This window comes from Trichechus manatus, unplaced genomic scaffold, assembly GCF_000243295.1.
Source record: "Trichechus manatus latirostris isolate Lorelei unplaced genomic scaffold, TriManLat1.0 scaffold00310, whole genome shotgun sequence".
Classification (NCBI taxonomy): domain Eukaryota; kingdom Metazoa; phylum Chordata; class Mammalia; order Sirenia; family Trichechidae; genus Trichechus; species Trichechus manatus.
This window is the reverse complement of record NW_004444246.1, coordinates 737,224-762,027: the sequence shown is the minus strand read 5'-3', so window position 1 is coordinate 762,027 and position 24,804 is coordinate 737,224. Positions and strand designations below refer to the sequence as shown.

Here is a 24,804-nt window from a genome sequence, read left to right as displayed (position 1 = left end):
TCTTCTCCCACTGAGAAGAACACTAAGCCAGATGTCCTTCCTAGACATCTCCTACCTGGACCTGATTCTTGGAGTTGTCATATACGTCCTAAGTTTCCTCTGCCCCTTCCCATTTTCTTCTCTAGCTCTCGCCAATACCCGCCCCCCGCCACAGGCGACGGGAGAATCTCCCGCCTCCGGACTCCCTATTCTAGGACCACCGTGACTGTCAACGAAAGATGCCAATCACAGGCAGCCTCTGCTGGATCCTTGGGAACCGATTTTTTTTTTTTTTTTTTAACAACAACAAAAAAAAAACAAATCAGGTTTAAGGCAGAAAGGAAGCGAACATAGCAACCTCCAATACACAAAGGAAGCTCTGTCTACACACGCACGTAGGGTCCCGTGCATTGAAACAGCAGGTTGTCTCCAATTGCCTGGAGGACTCGGAGCACGGCAAACAGGAACTTTAAAGGGATTGAAATCTGTTGCCTGTTCCACTAGCAATATTGTTTGCAAGGCACAAGGTGTCTTTTGGTAGCGATCACTCCCTGCGCATGCGCAGGTCCATTCGGGGGAATTACTGCTCTGCCGCCGACTAAGTTGCATTCCTTGAATCTTCGCAGAAAAGACAATTCTTTAATCAGAGTTAGTAATGTGGACAGCACAAAACCGAGAGAGTTTGGGGCTTCTCTCTTTCCCTGTGATGATTGCCATGGTCTGTTGTGCACACAGGTGAGCTGCTGTTGTTGAATGTCTTTTTTTCCTTTTCCCCTTGATGTTTTTCTTTTTACATGCCTGCTGGATCATGTATCTTGTTATTTGGGGGTAAGTGTGCCTGCCTGTCTGTTTTTATGTCTGCTGGCAGTTTGCGCTAATTCTGAATCCAGTCCCTACTTCTTCCCTTCAGCGCCAATGAGCCCAGCAACATGTCATACGTGAAAGAGACAGTGGACAGATTGCTCAAAGGATATGACATTCGCTTGCGGCCCGACTTTGGAGGTAATGCTTCATCTTTTTTCAACCTGTAACCCATCTCTAGTTCTCCTCTTCTGTCAAAGATAAATGTGAAAAAAGAAAACAAAACATGTCATTTTCGTAAACGTATACTTCACCCTCGACATACACACACACACACGCACACTCACCCCGGGTCCCCACCCGCAGGTGGATGAAGCCCAGGCAGAGCCGACCTTCCCTGGCTCGACACACCCTCTGCATACTCACTGCATCACTCGTGTGCCTACACCTGTTTCCCCAGGCAGTCCCTGGTAGGGAGTGGGGGTGGGGTGGGGGGACGGTTCAGAATGGAGCGAGTGCCAGGAAGCCCCCTGCCGCTCCCCAAGCCCGCTGCCACTCTGAGAATGTGTCCATAACGTGCTTCAACCTCCCTGGCAGGGCCCCCCGTGGACGTCGGGATGCGGATCGATGTCGCCAGCATAGACATGGTCTCCGAAGTGAACATGGTAAGTGGCCTCGCGAAGGGCCCGGCGGCCCGGCTTACGCAGATGCGAAATCGACCGGTCCCCTGCCCTCTGCGTTTCCTTGGCGGTCATCTCGCCCCCGGCCCCCGGGTGCCTCTCCGCGCGCGATCCCCACCCCAGCACACACAGCCGTCGCCCCCCTGGTTTGTATTTTCGACACACACGGGCTACTGCGGTGTTCCGGAAGAAACGTGCTCCGCACTATTTTGGGAAGGACTGTGACTGTTGGCGCTGGCGGATCGGGTGGGGAGGAGACTGAGCGTTACTTTAGCCGGGTTTCCTTCTGTGTTCAGAGGAGGAGGGCACCATCTGCTGGCGAGCAGGCGGCCTGCAGTGGGGTCCCCGGAGAGTGGTCTGCCGCCGCCTCCTCCCCAGGCATGGCCCCCGCAGCCCGCGGATGGACGGGGCCCGCCACCAAGCACACAGTTGGGGTTTCAGAGAGTGCCCCTCCCTGTTTCCAGACTTGAGCACACCGTTGTGGCAGGAGTGACGGGCTGACACAGTCCATACTTGCTACTACAAAATTGCTCAAGTCCGCTTTGGGGGAGACTTGCATTGTTTCATGTGGGGGTCGATGGATTTGTCTCGCTGCATTTGCCAATAAGTTGAAAAAGAATGGGTCGGGTTATTGCTTTCCTCTGTTTTAGAAACCTAAGCCAGCGGAAAATGCCTGATGATTAAAGGGACCGTGGAAGGGAGGGAGGCGATGGTAATATAGCGCAATCCTTTCATTTCAAAGGGGTCAACATTCTTTTGTTTCCTTTTTTCTCTCCTTTTTCTGAAGCTGTTGCAAAATGGATTGAAATCATAGCTGGAACTTTGTTGGCTGTTTCTAAACAGTGTGGGTAGCAGTTTTCCAGTTACTGGAGTTTCTAACTGTTGCTTCTTGTGAGGCAGAGGGGAAAAAGCCTGTTGCTTTTCTAGAATCAACCAGCCGGGGAACGGCTAGATCTATGTGCGCAAAAAGGCCATTTTTATTCCACTTGAGAAAAAATATTGTGGCAGCAGAAATTCAGACACCCTGAATAGTTTAAAGATGAAAACCTTTTGGGATTTTATCACTGTGTAACTATAAAGGCTACTGAATTGTCTTTTCATTTCATTCCTAGTTTGTCGTTTTGTTTTAACACGCTATGGTGTAATATTTTTTTTTTAAATGTTACGTCAGGGAGAAATATGCTTATAACCTACTGGCTAGGATTAAAATAAAAATCATGACTATTACGTTTATGTATTTTATGGTTCTAACTGCCCCCTGCTTTAATTAGCTTATTTAAAATACTATTTTAAAATAGTATCTCAGCTTATTGTACTGGAAAAAGAAAAACCAATTAAAAATGAATGCACAAGGAATATTTTCTGAGTTGGCAAGGATTTTTAACAGACTGACTTTTTATGTTCTGTTCACATACATGCTAATACCATAGAGCAAACCAAAACACTCTATTTACAAATACTCCGGGGAATGTAATACCATGTGCGCATGTACAAATTGTGCCCAACCCATGACATTACAACTGCATAAATCAGACAATGAATTAGTTCAACCAGTTATTTGTTTCATGTAGATAAATGATACTATTTTCCTTTCCAGTAATTTATTTCAGCACTTAGTAAACACCCACATAGATAATTTTAAAAATAGGAGGAAATTCAGAAAGCTCAAAAAGCAAAGTGTATCTTTGTCAGTGTTCTAATCTACTGTATAGGTATCATGTTTTCTGGAATTTTTACAAAAGTATAATTCTGTTTTCTGTATTTACATACACCTGTTTCAGTTCTTTTTTTAAACTGAATTGAATAGGGAAGTTGCTGATAACTAAAACAACAAACTCTATATAATCAATTATTCAACTGAATTCACACATAACCTCGGGAAAAAGGATTGAATTTAATTGTAATACCTGTGGAGACACCTAGTATTGACTGAATAGTACAGTGTGTTTAGTCATTGCATCATGTGTATATACACTTAATTAAAAAAAAAATCATCCAACAAAAGAACTTTGAAAATATATTCTACTAAAGTACCCACCAGCTTTCCACAGTGATGTTAGAGATACGATGAAAAATGGAAACCATTGAAAATTGAAAAATAATAAACCTTGATTTACTTATTCTGCCTTGTCTCTCCTTTTAATAAGAGCTACAAAGACCAAGGTTTATTTTATCTTCTCTCATCTATGACAATAAACAGATCAGAAATAAACTCAAGAAAAATGGAAGTAAAGAGGAGATTAAGATCCAGGGGTCTGTGTAAACACAACCTGGATGATTAGTCTCTGGGAAAGTGAAAATTGTCTGTAATATGCCTTGATTTCTGGATAATATAAATAGGCCTGAAAAGTCTATGGGAAATAAGACTTATTGCTTTTTATATTAATCATGTTTAAGTAGTTTTTGAGATTATTTAATAGCTAATTTTCACCAAAACTAACAAAAACTAAGAATGGAAAAAAATACAATAAATGTAGATTTTAAGCAAATTCAGACTAAAAGACTAAATGCATTACTAAAACATTGCTCACTCATGCATGTTTTAAAATTTATTGCCATTATCACTAATTCTGTGGCTGGGAAATTGAAATGATGATGGAGCATTAAATTAATAGGCTTGAGAACTAGGTTCTGTTAATGTTTGTTTTCCCATGTTATCCTAAATGAACTATTATTCCAGATTGGTTTGTAGCATTGTCTGTTTTGAAGATTAACATGGCATTAAGAGTAATTTTCTGATTCGTATCCTTTAGGACATCAAATGTTTTTCCCCAATTAAGGGGGGGGGGGAAGGTCTTTATAGCGAAGAATCACTGCTATCAAGAATTATTGATTCTGAGCAGTGAACGCAAAAATTGAAGAAAAATTCTTATGCAAAAAATATGTATCTGGGAGCAATACTTTTCAGGCAATAATATTCATTACATTAGGAAGGGTTTTTCTTTTGGCATCATGGGATACACTGTGCATATGATAGGAGCTATGTATTGTTATTATTTTCTAAACAGTCATCTCCTCTAAAAAAACTACTGTGATTTTCCACTTATTTGATATTAAACCCATCATATATTCTCTTCTACCCATTTTTTTTTTGCAAGCCATATACTCACACACACACACACACACACACACACACACATCCTCAGACGGTAAAAACCAAATAGACTGACTAAAGATGAACAGGGGGCAGTTGTCTTAGTCATCTAGTGCTGCTATAACAGAAATACCACAAGTGGATAGTGTTAACGAAGAGAGGTTTATTTCCTCACAGTCAAAGTAGGCTAAAAGTCCAAATTCAGGGCGTCAGCTCCAGGGGAAGGCTTTTTCTCTCTGTCGGCTTTCTTCTCTTCCATGTTCCCCCGGACTAGGAGCTTCTCTGCCCAGGGACCCCGGTCCAAAGGACGCACTCTGCTCCCGGCACTGCTTTCTTGATGGTATGAGGTCCCCCAACTCTCTGCTCGCTTCCCTTTCCTTTTATCTCTTGAGAGAGAAAAGGTGGTGCAGGCCACACCCCAGGGAAACTCCCTTTACATTGGATCAGGAATGTGACCTGGGTAAGGGTGGTGTTACAATCCCACCCTAATCGTCCTCAACATAAAATTAAAATCACAAAATGAAGGCTAACCACACAATTCTGGGGATCAAGGTCCAGTCAAACTGATACACACATTTTTGGGGGGACATAATTCGAACCATGACTTGAAGCCAAAGGAGATAATAAAAAAAAAAAGAACCCAAAACTTGCTGTTGAATTGATTCCTACTCATAGTGATTCTGTAGGACAGAGTAGAACTGACCCATAGGGTTTCCAAGGAGTGGTTGGTGGATTCCAACTGCCGACCTTTTGGCTAGCAGCCGAGCCCCCAGAAACTGGCCTTAAAGTGACCACTAACTTCTGCTGCTCTAAAACCAGTAGAACACAGATTGTAGTCAGCAAATCTTCTCTTTCAGTAGTAGATTGGGGAAGCACATTAACTACCTGAAAACAAGTGGTTAGGGAGCCGTGGTGATGCAGTGGTTACAGCACTTGGCTGCTAACCGAAAGATCCGAGGTTGGAACCCACCAGCGGCTCCACAGGAGAAAGATGTGGCAGTCTGCTTCTGTAAAGATTTACAGCCTTGGAAACCCTATGGGGCATTTCTACTCTGTCCTATAGGGTTGCTGTGAATCAGAACCCACTCCCTGGAAGTGGGTTAAACAAGTGGTTGAACTCTTCTATTTAAGATTCCAATGACCAGCTGTTTGTTCTTATTAAGAAGTTGGCTCCTGATCATCCGAGCATCATATGGGAGTACCAATGACACAGCTCTCTGTTTCTATTTTAAAAACACGATGGTCCAAGTCGCCACCCCCAGAAGACTTTCCCTGTATCAAGTCCTTACTCAAAGTAGGATTCAATCCAAGCCATGCCCAATAATAGAAAGCTATCATTGATTCATTGTTTCTTTCCTTCCTTCAAGCAAGAATGGATGCAACAGTAAATGCTCTCATAGACATTACAATTTACAACAAACACAATCCCCTCCCCAAAACCTAAAATGAAGAGATATTATAAATAATGCCTAAAAGAAAAAATTCAGGAGATTTCTGGTACACACCTCAGGTATGTCTAATTGCCATCAGGTTGGCAACTCAAAACAGTAACCATCTGCCAGAATTCCCCCCTCCACCCCCCTTTTCTCTAGGTCAGTCCTTCTCAGACTTTACTGTACACCCAAATCACCTTGGGATCTTGTTGAGATGCAGATTCTGAATCAGAAGTCTGAAGTAGGGTCTGACATTCTGCATTTCTAACAAGCTCCTGCTATTGTTGTTAGGTGCCGTCGAGTTGGTTTTTGTCTCCTAGTGACTATGTGACAGAGTAGAACCGCCCCATAGGGTGTTCTAGGCTGTAATCTTTACAGAAGCAGATTTCCAGGTCTTTCCCCATGAAGCGTCTGGGTGGGTTCAAACTGTCAACCTTTGGGGTAGCAGCAGAGTGCTTAACCATTGAGCCCCCAGGTCTGGTGTTTCAACTACACTGAGTAATAAGGTTGTAGAGTATATTATTCTAAGATCTAGATTTATGAAGAAATTGACTTTTTTTTCTCTTAACTTTGTATAGGAAAGGTATTATTTCAAGATTCGAAATTAACTTTCAAGTTAATTTCCAGCTCATTCCACAGATAGCTGTGCTCAAGAGAGAAAATTAGCTCAGTAGTTGATGATAAGCAGTAAGATAAAGAGAAACACCTGAATGCTGGGGCGTGACTTAAACTAATAAGCAGTCCTCCTAACTGTATTGATAGTTACAAAGCAGTCAGCCTTAAATGATACCTATGGAAATATTACCAAGCACAGCAACTCCAACAATAAATACTATCCTGCTGCTTTTACAGAACACCAGTGACTTTTCTTTTTCAGAATAGAGAACATTGCACAATGTTTTTCCCCCCACTGAGGAGCTAGCAATGGCTTTGTAAAACAGCCTAAACATACTACTGCTGTTGTCAGTAAATTCTCTGAAGTAATAACAGAAATTTCTTTGCAAACAGAGCAAATAGGTCAGTACCATGTAAAAGCAGGAACAGATATTCTCAGTTAAGGTATAAATACATTTTTATCCTATACGCGTAAGCACACAGGTCTCTCTTTTGGGTCCTGGGTTACAATATTATACCATCTGGAGTGGCCAATGGAGGAAAATCTTCCCTTTGCCTTTTTGTTTGGAAATAATAGAAAGATCTTTTTATACCCTAAGCCATGAGGAAGCAAGCCTCTCTAGATTTTTGAAAGTTTGAATTTACATTTGAAAGCCTGTGTTCTTAGGATTACAGGGCGGGACTGGCTACTAAAGTGTATAATACAATAAAAATAAGTCATAATATTTGTTGAATACTTCTTATGTGTGATGTATGGTTACCAAGTGCTTTACATTAGTAACTCATTTAATCCTTGATTGAAGACTGTGCAATTATTATTCCCCCATTACAGATGGATAAAACAAGGTTGACAGAGACAGAAAACAAAGATTGAAAGAGGCTAAATAACTGGCTCAGAAGCTATATAACTAGTAATGGCAGAATGAGGATTTGCAATCAAGCAGCCTGACTCCAGGGCCCGGTTCCTAACCACTGTTGTTGTTGTTGATAGGTGCCATCAAGTCAATTCTGACTCATAGTGACCCTACATACAACAGAAGGAAACACTGCCTAGTCCTCCGCCATCCTCACAATCGTTGCTGTGTTTGAGCCCATTGTTGCAGCCACTGTGTCAGTCCATCTCATTGAAGGTCTTCCTCTTTTTTGCTACTTTCTACTTTACCAAGCTTGATGTCCTTCTCCAGGGACTGGTCACTCCTGATAACATGTCCCAAGCACATGAGTCAAAGTCTTTCCATCCTCGCTTCTAAGGAGCATTCTGGCTGTACTTCTTCGAAGATGGATTTGTTTGTTCTTCTGGAAGTCCATGGTATATTCAGTATTCTTTGCCAACACCGTGATTCAAAGGCATCAATTCTTCTGTGATCTTCCTAATTCATTGTCCATCTTTTGAATGCATAAGGCGATTGAAAATACCATGGCTTGGGTCAGGCACACCTTAGTCCTCAAAGTGACATCATTACTTTTTAACACTTTAAAGAGGTCTTCTGTAGCTGATTTGCCCAGTGTAATGCATTGTTTGATGTCTTGACTGCTGCTTCTATGAGTGTTGATTGTGGATCCAAGTAAAATGAAATCCTTGACGGCTTCAATATTTTCTCCATTTATCATGAAGTTGCTTATTGGTCCAGTTGTGAGTATTTTTGTTTTCTTTATATCTGAGAGTTTGTCGTACTGTGGTGGCTTGCATGTTGCAGTGATGCTGGAAGCTATGCCACAGGTATTTCAAATACCAGCAGGGTCACCCATGGTGGACAGATTTCAGCAGAGCTTCTAGACTAAGACAGACTAGGAAGAAGGGCCTGGCTATCTACTTTTAAAAAAATTGGCCAGTGAAAACCTTATGATCCTAACCACTAGACTAGTTTTAAAAAATATTCCTAGTATTTACATTTGGGACCTTGAGCAAGTCGTTTGACTTCTCGAACCTCAGATTTCTCTTGTAAAATGAAGGCAAATACATGATTGCTGAACACCATTCCAGTTCAAATATTCTATGATTTAAGCTTTGATCTTTAAAGATAATAGACTGTGTGTCAAAATCAAGAATCTTCCTCTCCTGCCCATCTTATTCTCCCTATTAGACATGTCAATCAAGAAGCATTTATTGAGTTCCCACTGAGTGCAAGCTATGGTAGTCACTTGGGAACATTGCAGTAATGATTGTGTGCAAACCGGAGCCCCTTGAATAATCATTTTAATTGGCCATGGTGTTGTCATCTAACTTTTTCCTCTTTAAACACATGCTCAAAGACAGCAATAAGAAACACAAGAAGATGGATCAACGGTCTTCAAAATCACACTTGACTGATGCCTGATTTATATTGTATTGAACTTTTGGAGCCAAGACCAAATTGAAAGTATTTGTATCTGATCCTTTCCATTGTATTCAAACTGGGAACATTGCTTCATTACTGCTAAACTAATAGATTTTTCAACCTCGAGGTGAAACAGAAAGAAACTGTATATTTGCAACATCTGGGAGTCCTAAAGAGTTTACCCAACCTGCCTGACAATCTTCCATAAAGTGGTCTGGAAACAAAGGATAAAAGCAAGATGTTGGTCTCAGCAGAATATCTGTATCAGTTCTCTTTTCTTTTTTTTTTTTATCTTTTTTTCTTGGCAGCCCCCGAAGAGTGGTGTCATGGATTGAATTGTGTCCCCCCCAAATATCTGTCAACTTGGCTGGGTCATGATTCCCAGTATTGTATAATTGTGTACTGTTTTGTAATCTGATGTGATTTCATTATGTGTTGTAAATTCAGTCACTATGCTTTAATAAGATGGATTAGTGGCAGTTATACTGATGAGGTATACAAGATAGGATAGTGTCTTAATCCAATCTCTTTTGAGATATAAAAGAGAGAAGCAAACAGAGAAACATAGGAACTTCCTACCACCAAAAAAGCAGTGCTGGGAGCAGAGTGCATCCTTTGGACCTGAGGTTCCTGCACAGAGAAGCTCCCAGACCAAGGAAAGACTGATGCATCACAAGGACCTTCCTCCAGAGCCGACAGAGAGAGAAAGCCTTCCCCTGGAGCTGATGCCTTGAATTTGGACTTGTAGCCTACTTTACTGTGAGAAAATAAATTTCTCTTTGTTAAAGCCATCCACTTGTGGTATTTCTGTTACAGCAGCACTAGATGACTAAGACAAGTGGCGTTTTGAAATATTGCATTATTAAGGAAAGCAAAACATTTCATAAGACAAATGAATGGTATTGACTGTTTCCAAGTGATTTGAGTTTCAGTAGTGGGATTTAAATGACATCCTTATACTTGAAGATAATAGAAAGATGAATGGGTATATGCTTACAGTTGATGAAACTGAGTACATAGTTTTCCCATAGATTATGAGAGCACTTTGTTTACTTTGAAGGAATCCTATTATTCGTAACACCAGGATGGAGTTTCTACATTTTAGAATACTTTTGTTTTCAGCTTATACATTTCTTGAAGTCTCTTCACTGCGATCTATTGAAAGGGAAGAAAGTTAATAGTTACACTTAATCTATTACTCAGCACTTTGCAGAAATGCTCAAGGAAAGATTTACAATTAATTCATATTAGCAGTGATAGTTTAGAGAAGAGGCTGGCGACAAGAAGAGTGAAAGATGCATGGTTTTTCTTCAGTGAACACAATTACCTTTTTTAGAATCCTCAAAGTCCTCATTGTTTTCCTGCTACCCGTCCACTAACTGCCTAATGCTCCCTATCCCCCATGCACCCCTGCAATAAACCTGTTAATTAACACACTATGAATTTAAGATTAAAGGGCATTTTCTAAGAGGATTCATTCAAGTACTCTAGTAAATAAAACAAACGTGGTTTCTGTCCTTGTGGAGCTTAGAGTCTATCTTAGCAAATTTATTTTAAATCTCTAATCTTGAGTGAAAAATTTTTCCTTTGGAAGATTTTGAAACATCCATAGGTATCTTGGTCTTGAGTTGCTTTGGTTCAACACATACAGACTGAACCCCTAGTCTTTCTCATGTCTTCCTGAACTGGGCAATAGGGAAGTATAACAAAGACATGTTCCATGCATTCAAAGATTTTACAGTTTAGAGGAGAATGTACCATAAGCAGTTACTTGAAAACAATATGGTAGATACTATGGTGGAGACATGCATGCATAGGGTTCTATGGGAGCAAAGAGGACTGGTGCTTACGGAATGGTGAAGGATTAACCCCTGAGATGAATCTTAAAGAGGAATAGCAGTTAACCCTGTGTATAGGATTCAAATAGGAAGAAGGGAGGGCATAAGCATAGGCAGGTGTGGCCTGAAAATAGCATAGAATGTTCTGGGAACTACCAGTAATTCACTATTGTGAGAACACAAAGGACACAGGGAGGATTGTTAAGAGGTAAGAAAGATGCTAAAAACAAGGTGCAAAACCAGTGTCATTGAATGTTTTCACTTGTGAAACAAGAGACCTCTCTATGAATAAATATATGTGATTGTATGTGCCTTGGCTATTTCTGGAAGAATACACAAGAAACAAGTAACATTGGTTGTCTCTTGGAAGTGGAACAAGGACTAGGACTGTGAAGGGGAAGGACACTTGCTGTTCTTTATATGATCTAATGAACTGCTTGATATTTTTAAAAAATGTATATATGTCTTACCTTTTACTTTAAAAAGACAGTCAAACATGTAGAAAGAAATGATGCTGGAATATGCATGCTAAGGAAATGGATCTTAATCCTGAAATACAGGTAACTTGCTAAAGGTTTCAACAGGTGCTGTTTTGCATTTTAGATAGATCATTTTGGTAGCTACATAAAGGACCAAGCAGAGAAGGCTAAAACTGAGGGCACTGTTTCCATTTAGATGGTTTAGAGGTTGTTTCAAGGTCCAAATGAGAGAGGATGGATGTCTAAAGTAGGACAGTGGCAGTAGGAATGGAAAGTAAGGAAAATATATTGAAGCTGAGGCAAATTAGCAGGATTTAGTGACTGGCTGGATGATAGGGGTGGGAGGGAAAAGAAGCCTAGGAGTCTTCTGAGTTCCCATGTTGAGTAATTGACACATGTGGTACCCAGAAAAAGAAGCAGCACACCGTCTCATTCACTACTGAAGTGGACATATTTTCAGAAAGAAAATAATTAGAGTGTGTTATAACAAACTTGTGGGAACACTGAGGTAGAATATTGGAGATTGAAACTCTCCTGAAAAGGATTAGTTCCTTGGTGAATTTCCTAATTCTGTTCACAGCTAAGGGAAGTTTACAGGGAGAAACCCTAAGGCCCCTAAAAACGGAGGCTGAAATGAGTCCCTCAGAGATGTGGAGAAAAGGTGTTGGCCAAAGATGAAGAATAGAATAAAGTCAACTTTGATCACCCTAGAAATATTGTGCTTTATCGAGGAGGGCCTAGACCCAAATAGGGTTTTGAACATGCTTTAAATATTCCCCAGAGAAGGGATTTTTGAATTCTGTTTTGGTTTTAAAACACCATATAGGTGGAAAAAAAGATGTGTGGGGAACCCATTTGCACAGCATCTGCTCTCTCTTCCACTGCATTCCCAAAGTGATTCAGAGTCCTTCTGGAACGTTGTGTTTCCATGTGTAATTGCATAAAATCAGTGTGAGTTCTTGTAAAAAGTATATTTGGTGATGAAATGAAACCGGGGATAACAGACAGCGCAAGTGAGACTGGCGGCATGCCCTGAGAAATGAAGCATACTTGCCAGGAAATTAAAACGTGACTCCCAGGAGCTTTGCAGATGGACTGAAATATTTGAATGGCCTGCATAGGGATGATTTTAAACAAAAATCCCACAGAGCCCTGTCCCCTATGAGATGGTCTCCTGGAAATAGGGTGACTATTTAAGCAAAAGCTAATTAATAGTGGAAGCAAACTTTCTTGGTACATCCTGAAGCTGGGTTAGATTGTATTATTTAGTTCAGAGAAAGAAGGCAGGGAAGCAGCTAGAGAAATACATTCAAATAGAAGAGGCTCTTAGGTGGCTGTTAGCAACCAGCTATACTACCCGTATTTCTACTGAAAAAGAGTGTGGGTTAAGATCTCTCACGTGTAACAGCTGAGTTGGAGGTTCAATGCCTTGCTCTTGTTGCTAAATGGATTACTCAGGGAAGTTGCTAGGAGTGAATCCTACTTGAATAAGAGGTTTTGTTGGGGATCCTTCTTGAAAGCAAGGGAAGAGATTTGATGAGAGCTTAGGGTCTCTGCCTACTCTAACCCTCTATGACTCATGAGGGAGATTTTTTTTCTTCAGGTTTATTATTTTCAAGGGAATGATACACAATTCTCTAGTCAAGAGAAATAGCTTTGTGGTTTTCATGGAAACTGTTCAATGACATTCATTTGAAATCTTACCTATGCCTAAAACATTTTCTCATGTCAGAGCCCTTGTTTTCTATCTCCTACCACCTTCAACCCCTCTCCCACCTGAACATGTCTATATCTACTTCAAAACCCACAGGAAATCACACTTCTGTGGAGACTTTTCTTAGCCACACTAGGGAGAATTGTGCTGGAGAAAGAGCGGGTGGGGCATATAAGAAAATCAAAGACTCTTAAAAGACAAAACTCCAATATAATGTAATAATCAGCCCGTATAAGGTTCTTACTAACTTTGTCTTTTTTCTTCCTCTCTGTAAGCTCCAAGAAGTTTAGGATTATGCTCTTTATGTTCTCTCTGTAGCTCCTAGCATATTATAGGGATTTAATAATGATAACATTTATTAGGATTATAGAAGAATTTTTCTAGACATAAAATAGTGTTAATAATGGCACTTAAATTTTTTAATTCAGAAATTAATAGTTTCTCTGTCAGGTCTACCTTATACCTTCATCTGTAATTTTCTTTTATGCTGATTGTGAATCATGAGCTGTTTCCATGGAAACAGCTTCATCACATGGCACAGCCTGTTTCACAGACACAAAATCACCTCATGACAAATATCAAAGCATGTACATATGCATATATACATATATGTGATACACACACATATGTATATATACATATAAATAAAAATTTTCATCAGCTTTAAAAAATAATAACTGTTTCATTTTATCAAAATGTCATTGACTTACTGGCACTGGACTATCAATATTTCTAGAAACATTTAAGAAATTGTTAAGGATAACTTGATTGATGACTACAAAGTGAATGTCATTTTAATAGAATGAAGATCATTGAGTTTCTGTTTATGGTGATAGAAAATTTGACAACAGATATCAGTGATGGTACACACCATGATTGATATCATTGGTGTCACTGCATTGTACATGTGAAAAATGTTGATTTGGCAAATGTTGTGTTGTCTGTATTTTTACAACAATTAAAAAAAACAGTTTGTGTAAAAAAAAAAAAAAGGAAAATTAAAACATAAAAGGCAGCATATGGAAAGTGGCTTTTCATCCAATCTGGGGAGGTTTTTAGATGAGCTATATTAGATTTTAAAAGATAACCAAGGAAATTTATCAAATATTAAAAATATAAAGTGAAAAAATCTGATCCAGAAATGCATGTATGTTTACTACGTATTTATATATAAGGAGTCCCTGGGTGGCACAGTTAAGTTCTCAACTACTAGCTGAAAGGTTGGAGGTTCAAACATATCTACAGGTGCCTAAGAAGACAGGCCTGGCAATCTGCTTCTGAAAGTTCACAACCTTGAAAACTCTATGGAGCAATTATACTCTGCACACGTGTGGTCACCATGAGTCTGAACGGGCTTGACTGCAACTAACAACAACAATTTATATATATCTATGCATTGCCCTGGTGGCGCAGTGGTTAAGTGCTAGCTGCTAACCAAAAGGCTGGCGGTTCAAATCCACCAGCCATTCTTGGAACCCTATGGGGCAGTTCTACTCTGTCCTATAGGGTCGCTGTGAGTCAGAATCCACTGGACGGCTACAAGTTTGGTTTTTTTTGGTTATATATGTATGTATGTATGTTTCTGTCTATCTAGCTCTCTCTCCATCTATCTCTCTCTATATCTACCTGTCTATCTGTCTATCTACCTGTCTGTCTGTCTATCTACCTACCTACCCATCTATTTATCTATCTGTCTATCAAAAGATCCATTTTTGCTATAATTTTATCCTTGCAGCTGCATGGTATGTTTGCTTTAAAATGTCAACTTTTTTCTAACACCTCCACATCCAGGCAGTAATTTGTCGTAACCAGTAAATATGGTAAATCAACTACCACGTTAAATGGTGGTAAAAAGATTCTTACCACTGATACAACAACCTCCTTCCCAATTCAAACTGCCTGCTAGGTTGAAACTCATGAGAAGAAAGAATATTCGCTACAAAAGTTAATGTTGGTTAATTGAAAACTTCTGGCTTAATGTGGTGAGAACTGATTTTTAAGAAGTTCTGAAGTTGGGAATGGAAGGAAGAGGACAGGATGACAAATATGGAGACTAGAGTGTATTCACAGAACTGGAACACAGGTTCATGCCATGGTGAAGCCAATCTCCTAGGCCTGTGTAAATACCACTTTGGGGAACACTCCTATATGCTATGTTATCAGGAAGTTTGAAGAGGATTTCATAACTTGGTTCTCTGAAATTGTGGAAGGGAATCACTTTCAGAAGATTGCAGGATGACACCTGCCTTATTGTGCTCAAAATCACTGTTATAAAACATATCCTTTTTCTTTTTTTATTGTACTTTAGATGAAGGTTTACAGAGCAAATTAATTTCTTGTTAAACAATTAATACACATATTGGAGCACAGTTCTACTCTGACACGTGTGGGGTTACCATGAGTTGGAGGTGACTTTTTTTGTTGGAAACTGGTTTTTGGTTGATGGTTGGTTCAGTGGGTAAAGAACACCTGCAGAAGGTGATTTCACATTTACTGGGACTTCCCCAACCTGAATGCCATCATTATAATTTATAATCTTCAGATCTGATTCCTGTTCAAATGCAAATAACCCTGGGGAGGCAATAATAATGCTAGTTTTCAATACACATATTGTTTTGTGACATTGGTTGCCAACCCCACGGCATGTCAACACTTTCCCCCTCTCGACCTTGGGTTCCCTGTTACCAGCTTTCCTGTCCCCTCCTGCCTTCTCATCCCTGCCCTTGAGCTGGTGTGCCCATTTAGTCTCATTTTAAAACATAAGTGTATCTTGGTGAATTATGTTTTTGCCTAGTCACTATCGAGCTTTTCTATATTTTAAAAGAAATTACACCTTCGGTTTTGCAAAACTGACAGATACGTGAGTCAAAACTCAAACAAAGTACTGTTTTTATTCTTTTTCAATACATTTATTCTATACAGTCTCACTGAGTGGAGCTTAGTTTTGAATCAAAGTATGGGACTCTGTTGGATGGTGCAAACGGTTAATGCACTTGGCTGATAACCGAAAGATTGAAAGTTTGAGTCCACCCAGAGATGCCTCGAAGAAAGCCCTGACAATCTACTTCCAAAGAACTAGCCATTGAAAATCCTGTGAAGCACAGTTCTACTGTGACATGTTTGGGGTTGCCATGAGTTGGAGCTGACTTTTTTTGTCGGCAACTGGTTTTTGGTCGATGGTTGCTACAGTAGGTAAAGAGCACCTGCAGAAGGTGATTTCACACTTACTGGGAATCCAGCAACCTGAATGCCATCATAATAATTTATAATCTTCAGATCTGATTCCTGTTAAAATGCAAATAACCCTGGGGAGGCAATAATAATGCTAGTTTTCAATTCTTGTATTTATACCAGAGTGTGAATGAATGGTTAAATAAGAGGGCAGATTTGCTTAAGGGATAGCTATTTAAAAGGAGCTTGAGGAGAGAGGGGATGTTGGAGGTGTTTCATACTTTTCCCAGAACCAGCAGTTTTCTGAGTTTAGGAGCTGATATCAAATAGCTAGAAAAAGTGACTGAGGTGTGCTGAGACAGCATTTGTGTTGCCCACACTAATCTCTGCACTTGAAAAACCTTTTGCTTGATCTGACAGGAATGCCCAGTATTTTATAGCCCCAGATGTGAAATCAGCAAACTCAACTCTGTTCTCTGGAGGTGTAGCATTCATGCTGTCTAGTTGTTGTCTCGTCAACGTGATGATACTATTTTTCCGCTTTAATAACTTGATGAATCTCATAAAGTCAGTGTCCAGTGGGCAAAGCACACTGGCAATTTTTCAAGTCCAGTTACTCGCCAATTTATAATTTTGGTTTTTTTCAAGTATATTCCCCTCAAGATATATTTGAATGGTGTTAAACCACTTCAAAATATCAGGATCCTGTTGTCTCCTAATTTATACTTTCAAGTATAAATCTCGTGACTTACATAATCTCTTTGATTCTCTGTTCCACATAGAATGGAAATAATAATTCCTGCTCTACCTATTTCAAGGAGCTGTGAGAATCAAAAGAGATAAATCATATACAAATATATCCTCATGTATATGGGATGTATAAGCTGTAAAATACTATATATATGTTAAGTGCTGGTATTTTTATTATTTTGCTATTATCTCCCAGTATAATGAATTTCTCTTTATTTAATGCCAGGACATCAGAGGTAGCATTAATTCACACTTATGCATAATCAAATATAACAATATTTTTGTTTGATGTTGGGATTTTCATCATGCAGTTAAAATTCATAGTACTTCTAATTGTGAAACTATTCTGTGAGAAGTGATGGAAAAAAATGGAATTTTCCCCATCTTCCTCCTAATTATTTTCTCTTGGTTCTTTCTCTGAGAAGGAGCTGGGCTGTATTACCTCTCAAACTTAAAGTTTCAGTCTCTATATGGTCCTGCTATACCCCTCTAAATTTAATATTTTATGTTACCTCCCTGGTATGTGGGAGGAAATGGAATATGTGGTTTTCTATAACCTGAGCCTAGGAGTTAGGGCTTCAGGGTCGGGTTGACTACTGGTTTTTAATTACAGCCTGTCTGCTTATAGGATATGTTACCTTGGGCATGTTAATTAATTCTAGAATGATCATATAATTTATTGTCCAGATCTACACTTTTAAGAGTGAAAAGAGACACTATTAATAATTACTTTGGGACAAGTGTAAACCAATACTGTCCCAACAAACCAGGATTTATGAACACTCCCTTTAAGTGCCTTTCAAAGCCTCAATTTCTTTATCTTTAAAATGGGGATAAATGATACTTCTTCTTAGGCCATTGATGGTTAAATGAATTAATGTGTATAAAGCCTTTATCACAGTGCTAGTCTCTTCATAGGTATTTGGAAAAAAAATCAGTTATTTTTAAACATAGTATTCATCATCATCATCATCACTATCATCATTTTCTTCATCATCATCGTCATGGTCATCATCACGTTTACTGAGCACTTCCTACATACCAGACACTGTTCTGAGTGCTTTACATGTAAATATAAATAATAGAATTAGGCAGAGTGTGTGAGATAACCTAATAAGAGTTTTTACACTAAAGTTTGTAAATAACCAAACAAATAAACACATGCTCTATCAGCTCATTTCTGCTTACCCAGAGCTTCATAAGAGCAAAGAAACTTGCTAGGAACTATAAAGGGTTATAGAAAATTGTAAGATTTTACTTCTTCAAGGAACAGCCAAGAACCTCACTGAGAAGGTAAGTTATGGAAAGATAACTGGCTTTATAAGCTAAAAGTCATAATTGTCCACAAATGACACCAAAAAGTGACCTAAAGATAAAATCACATCTCATGACATAAAGACCCGAGGAAAGAAAGTACAACCAAGCAACTTATGCAGGAGAATAATAACTTAGATAGGAGGACAGGGAAATGATGGATACTCCAAGGTGGGGAAATAGTACTAACAAGTCTGTAGAGCTAAGATTATCAAGAGTGTTCGAAAAGACAGACATTTATTACTAGCACATGACTTTAAAAAAAAATTATTGTGCTTTAGGTGAAAGTTTATAGCACAGATTAGTTTTCATTCAAAAAGTTATACACAAAATTTGTGCTGCAAACTTCACCAAAAACACAATTAAAAAATTATACACAAATTGTTTTGTGACATTGGTTGCAATCCTTGCAATGTGTCAGAACTCTCCCCCTTTCTACCCCGGCCCCAGACATCCATGTTTCCCCTTGTCCATTCATTCAGTTTTCCTTACTTCCCTGCCTTCTCATCCTTGCTTTTGGGCAGGTGTTGCCCATTTGGTCTCCTACACTTGATTGGACTAAGAAGCATGTTCCTCACGTGTGTTATTGTTTGTTTTATTGGCCTGTCTAATCTTTGGCTGAAAGGTGGACTTCAGGAGTGGCTTCAGTTCTGAATTAGCGGAGTGTCGGGGGGGCCACAGTATTGGCGGCTCTTCCAGTCTCTGTCAGACCAGTCTGGTCTTTTTTTGTGAATTTGAATTTTGTTCTACATTTTTCTCCCACTCTGGCTGGGACTCTGTTGTGATCCCTATCAGAGCGGTCGGTGGTGGTAGCTGGGCACTATCCAGTTCTTCTGGGCTCAGGTTAGTGGAGGCTGTGGTTCATGTGGTCCATTAGTCCTTTGGACTAATATTTTCTTTGTATCTTTGTTTTTGTTTCATTCTCCCTTGCTCCAGATGGGATGGGACCAATAGATCTATCTTAGCTGGCCACTCGTAAGCTTTTAAGACCCCAGAAGCTACTCACCGAAGTAGGATGCAGAACATTTTCTTTATGAACTGTTATGCCAATTGACCTAGATGTCCCCAGAGACAGTGGTCTCCAGCCCTCAGCCCCAGCAACTCGGTCCCTCAAGGTGTTTGGATGTGTCTAGGAAGCTTCTATGACTGCCTTGGCCAAGTTTTGCTGACTTCCCCTATATAGTGTGTTGTCTTTCATTTCACCAAAGTTAACACTTGTATACTGTCTAATTAGTGATTTCTCCTCCCTACCCCTAGAGTTTTGGTAATTATAATTAATATTTATTGAGAACATCTACAAAGCAAATACCATTCTAAGTACTTTACAAACATTAACTCATGTAATCTATAAAGCATTTATATGAAGTATGTATTATTGTTATCTCTATTTTACAGATGAGGAAATTGAGGCACAGAAAAGTTAAGTAACTTGCCCAAGACTACACAACTAGTAAATGGTAGATCTGTGATTTGTACCCAGGAAGACAGGTTTTAGTGTCTAGGTGAGGTACTTTGGTCACTAAATGAGTTAGATCATAAAGCATCATTATTTCTAACAATATTTATGCATAGAAAAGTTTCAAAGACTAGGAAACATGGTTAATGCTTAGCAAAATGGAACCTAGGAGGAAATGGTTTAGGAATTGACATTGTTTAGCTTAGAGTCAAATTTTGTAAAAGTTAAAGAGTGGCTTGATTAATGTCTGCAGTTTTATTAAAATGTATGAACTATTCACTGATTTATATCACAACAGACCTATTAAGTATGTGGTATCACTTAAGGCACTGAGTTAATTGCTTATACAACATAGTGAAAGAGAATGAATTTGACCTCTCTTCTGAGAGAGCTCTTTCTAGATGATTGGAGGAAACTTAATTTGGAAAAGGAAGCAAAGTTGAGATTGGACATAGGAAGAACATCTTGATTGTAATGAGTTAGAATTTACTAAAAGGAACTACAAAGGATAGTTGTGAAGTGCCTATCCTTAGAAAGCTTATAAACAAGAAAAGGTGATTAATATCTATCCTAGTTGGCTTAGATGGCTTCTTATGTCCTAAGGCAAGAGAGTGAGACTAGAAAGATTTCTCTAAGACCTTTCCCAATTTAGGTATTTGCACTTCTAAGATTTTGTTTTACTTGGTATTTACAAAGGATCCATTGCAAGATCTTAAAAAAATATATGTATTTATTGTTGTTGTTAGGTGCTCTTGAGCAGATTCTGACTCATAGCAACCCCATGTGAGAGTAGAACTGCCCTATAGGGTTTTCTTGGTTGTAGTCTTTTACTGAAGCAGATCACCAGATGTTTCTCCTGAGGAGCAGCTGGGTAAGTTCCAACTACCAGCCTTTTGGTTACCAGCCAAACGCTTAACCCTTTATGCCACCAGGGCTCTCTCTCTCTATATATATGTTAGTTGTTACGTATAACAGAACGAATTTTGCCTGGTCATGCACCGTCCTTAAAATAGTCCGTATGTTTGAGCCCATTGTTGCAGCCAGTGTGTCAGTCCATCTCTTTGAGGGTCTCTCTCTCTCCGTATAAACCTATTGCTGTTGAGTACATAGTGACCCTAGAGGAACAGAGTAGAACTGCCCCATAAGGTTTCCAAAGCTGAAATCTATGAAAGCAGACTGCCACTAGTGGGTTCAAACCACTGACTTTTAGGTTAGCAGCCTATATAGGAGCCCTGGTAGTGCAGTGGTTAAGAGCTACGGCCGCTAACCAAAAGGTTGGCAGTTTGAATCCACCAGCCACTCCTTGGAAACCCTATGGGGCATTTCTACTCTGTCCTATAGAGTTGCTACGAGTCGGAATCAACTGGATGGCAATAGGTTTGTTTGTTTGTTTTTTGAGATATATATATATGTATATATATATACAAATTCAACAGGTTTATTTACTACCTTCAATCACAACCACACTCAGAGGCAGTGACAGGGCACTTGATTGGGCTCATTCATTAATTCAATGGCTGTTTCTGTAACAAGGAATGTATATTAACCTTATGATGCACACCACTCAAACTTAATCTCAGAAAAATTTCCCATGTCAGCAACTGTCAGAGCAATTAAAGTGTAGAACACGCAGGAGACTTTAAATCCTCAAACGCCAAGGGTCTTCTGTAATGAGAACTTCTTGAAAACAAAGTCCACTCCACTGACTATTCTTATCAGTGCCTTACCCATAAGGCATGATCAGAAAATGTGTGTTGAATTGAATTTAAATACAATGCATTAAATTCAAGCCTAGGTATACTTCAGTGTTTAGACGAAGCAAAAAGATAAACCTTAATGTTAACAGTGGAAACAGTTGTTAAAATATGATGAATGTTTACCATGTATTACGTATCAGGATAACCACTTTTTACCAGTTTTCATAAGAACCACTTGTGATAGGAACACTTAATATCTCTATTTCCAGATGAAGAACTGAGTCCAGAAAGATTGCTTTGTAATGAAGCTAGGTCTAAATCTCAGACTTGTCTGACTCCAGAGCCAGACGTCTAACAAACCTTCTCATTTTATCCAATGATCATTTCTTTCCACTCTGGATTTCACTCTAGTATAAATTTTGCTATTTGCTTAGGGGACACTGAGTTTTTTTAAGGGTGATGGAAAAAATTGGGATAACGGTGATAGTTGACCAATATGATAAACATAAGTTAATGTCACTAAATTGTACATGTGAAGAATGTTGAGATGACAAATGTTTTGTTATATATATATTTAACCACACTTACAAAAAGCAAACAGATCTTTTATTTTTTTAAATGAAGGGTCAAGCAGAATCCCACCCAAGAGGATCGAGCTCTTTCAGCCCTCCAAATAAGCATAAGCAAGGGGACTCCAGTTCAGCAGGATTACTTCCTGGACAGAGGCTCTCCTCGTAATCTGTTCATGATTGAAGCCTTAAAAAATAACTCCTCCCAGAGAAGGGATAGAGGGTTGTTTGGTGGCAACCGAGATTCTTTGTTTTACCTCAATTGGCATCCATGTCATGGTTCATAAAACAGACAACACAACTTTTTTTTTGTCAGGTTTACTTGCAAGGGTGATTTGTTTGATACCAAGATGAAGACTCAGAAAATCTAAAATCTGTTATTATATTTCAGTTCGCAATATTTCCTGCTAGTGGAAAGAAAGGTCTGCATCCTGCCCCAGGATTCTCTGATGGGGCCACCCATCAGCAACAAGGTGGGAGAGGTATGCCAATGTTTTTTGGAGGATGAGTAGGGAGACTAATTAGAAGGAAGAGTAGGGAGGCTAATTAGATGACCCATCCCTGGGTAGAGAAAGACAGAGAAAGCTCAGGTATATTTAGCTCTTCTTATTTTCCCAGTGAACACTGAGAGAGAAATAAAACAGAAATATATAAAGGTCAGATCATTTCATCATTGTCCTTTCAGAGCTGGGAAATTATACTACAAAATGCAGAAGGCATCTTGAGGTTAAAATATCAAGTTATTATTACCACATAGCTTACAGGAGATATTTTTCTTGTTTCTGCCTCATGAAGGAATATAAGTTTTATAAAAAAGTGTCGGTTGCTTTTGACTTGATCTAAAGGATGACCATGGACATATAATAATCACTTAGCTTACTTGTATAGAAATAAAACCCAAGAGGATTTACTGTAGAAGAACAGTATATTTGCAAAGTAGAAGACAGTCATAGAACACAGTTTAGGGAAAAACAAATTGCTTGAAATAAACTGTTGTTTTTGTATTTCAAAAATTCAGAGTTAAGCTATTCAAGAAATCACTAAAGTCTGCTGAAGCTACTACAGGCTTTCACACTTACTCTTGATGGTACTAAATAAGGGCTGGTACTGCTACTCATCAGTATAGGTCTGACTGTATTTGTTCATCTCTCAAAGCTAAAGAATAGTATGTGCTTGTATATGTCAGTAGGGAGCTTAGCAATGACACATTTAAATTTGCCTGTGCTCTCATTGCAAATTGCATTCCCATACAGGTTTGCGTGTGTACGGGTCAGGTCAAGTCAGAACTTTATTGCCTTTGGTTCAGGAGTATTACTATGTTCCTGGAGGTGGGGAACAACATAAAGTTGGTTTCAGGAAAAGTTAAAATTTAAAGCGTAATGCACAGTGGGTTTTACTGAGGTATGAAAATATGCATCTCCAGAATAACTTTACAATTGAAATCATTAGACCAGTACATTATTTTGTAACTTCTAAACGCATTGCACTTCTGATTTTATTAGAATTAGTATAAAAGAAAGACCATGTCAGCCAGTAAATACAAATATAAATACAAATACACACACACGTATATATATTTAATGCTAGTGAGAAGTCCCCAAGAAGATTTTTTGGAAAATCCACATACAAACGGGGAAAATAAATACCAATGCTACACAGTTCATTGTTGCATTGGTATTTATTTTCTTCTAGTTCTATTTTTCTTCTAGTTTTATTTATGTTCTTCTAGATCAGGGAAGCAAAGAATAATTTTGATGAATAAGAGTTTATAGATACCTGCTTATCATCTTGACTGGAAAGCTGCTTTGTAAATGGCTCACCATAAATAGATATTTAGCACTCTCGGAGCGACTATTTTCCTCTAATTGCCCCCAGACTATGTTCCACCCAATCCCCTTTGCATTGAGGAGCAAACTAATAACAAGCATTCAACCCCACTTGCTGCCTCTTCACATTGCTTTCCCCTAAATCTGTAAGACTCAGGTGCACCTGCCCCAATCCATGGTCTTTTCAATAGCCTCGTATGCATGCAAAAGCTGGACAATGAAAAAGGAAAACAGAAGAACTGATGCATTCAAATTGTGGTGTTGGCAAAGGATATTGAATACACCATGCACAGCCAGAAGAATGGACAAATCAGTCTTGGAAGAAATACAACCTGAATGCTCCTTAGAAGTGAGGATGGCGAGACTTCAGCTTGCTTACTTTGGGTATGTCATCAGGAAAGACCAATTGCTAGAATGGATAATAAAGTAGAGGGTCAGCAAAAATGAGTGACACCCCAGTAAGTTGAACTGACACAATAGCTGCACAATGGGCTCAGACATAACCAAATATCATGCAGATGGCACAAGATCAGGCAATGTTTTATACTATTATACTGAATTGACAGTACCTAACAACAGCTCTACATAAATGAAAGAAAAATTTCAACCACAAATTCGATTTCAGTATCATTGAAAATTCCTGTCTTCCATCTTTCCTTCTCTTCCACTGTCTTTTTCCCTATGTTTTCTTAATTTAGCAATAAAGACTCAACTGGTCACCACTGTTCTGGGTAAAGCGGAATGGTGGAAAGCATATGGTTTGTTATTTGGCCCATGCAGGTTTCTGGTTCTAGCTTTGTGTGTGCCATCTCTATTAATTTCCTTGTCTCTGAATATTGGGGCAAGAAAAAAAAACGCCATTTGAACTCAATAAGTCTGCTTCTTCTTTCTCACAAAGGAGGGCATAGTTTATGCCAGTAGGAAAATCAGTCTTTGGGCTGCCCCTTCTACTTTCTGAGACTTGTAGGAAGGAAGAAAGAAAAGACCAGGATTTCAGAGGCTCCGACAATTCTTCTGTGGAAATAAAGGGCAAGACCCAGAATAACTGGTTCTTTGTTTAGCAAAAATAC

At 39.1% G+C, this 24,804-nt stretch overlaps 1 protein-coding gene across 1 annotated transcript in view; it reads left to right on the top strand.

Moving 5' to 3' along the window:
• Positions 1 to 548: 548 nt before the first annotated feature.
• GABRB1 (gamma-aminobutyric acid type A receptor subunit beta1) overlaps positions 549 to 24,804 on the top strand; it is a 531,853-nt gene continuing 507,597 nt past the window's right edge. The window contains exons 1-3 of the mRNA XM_004390619.2: positions 549 to 714; positions 890 to 981; positions 1,378 to 1,445. Of these exons, the coding sequence (XP_004390676.1) occupies positions 635 to 714; positions 890 to 981; positions 1,378 to 1,445 (240 nt within the window). The 5' untranslated portion in view covers positions 549 to 634. The remainder of the gene's footprint in view (positions 715 to 889; positions 982 to 1,377; positions 1,446 to 24,804) is intronic.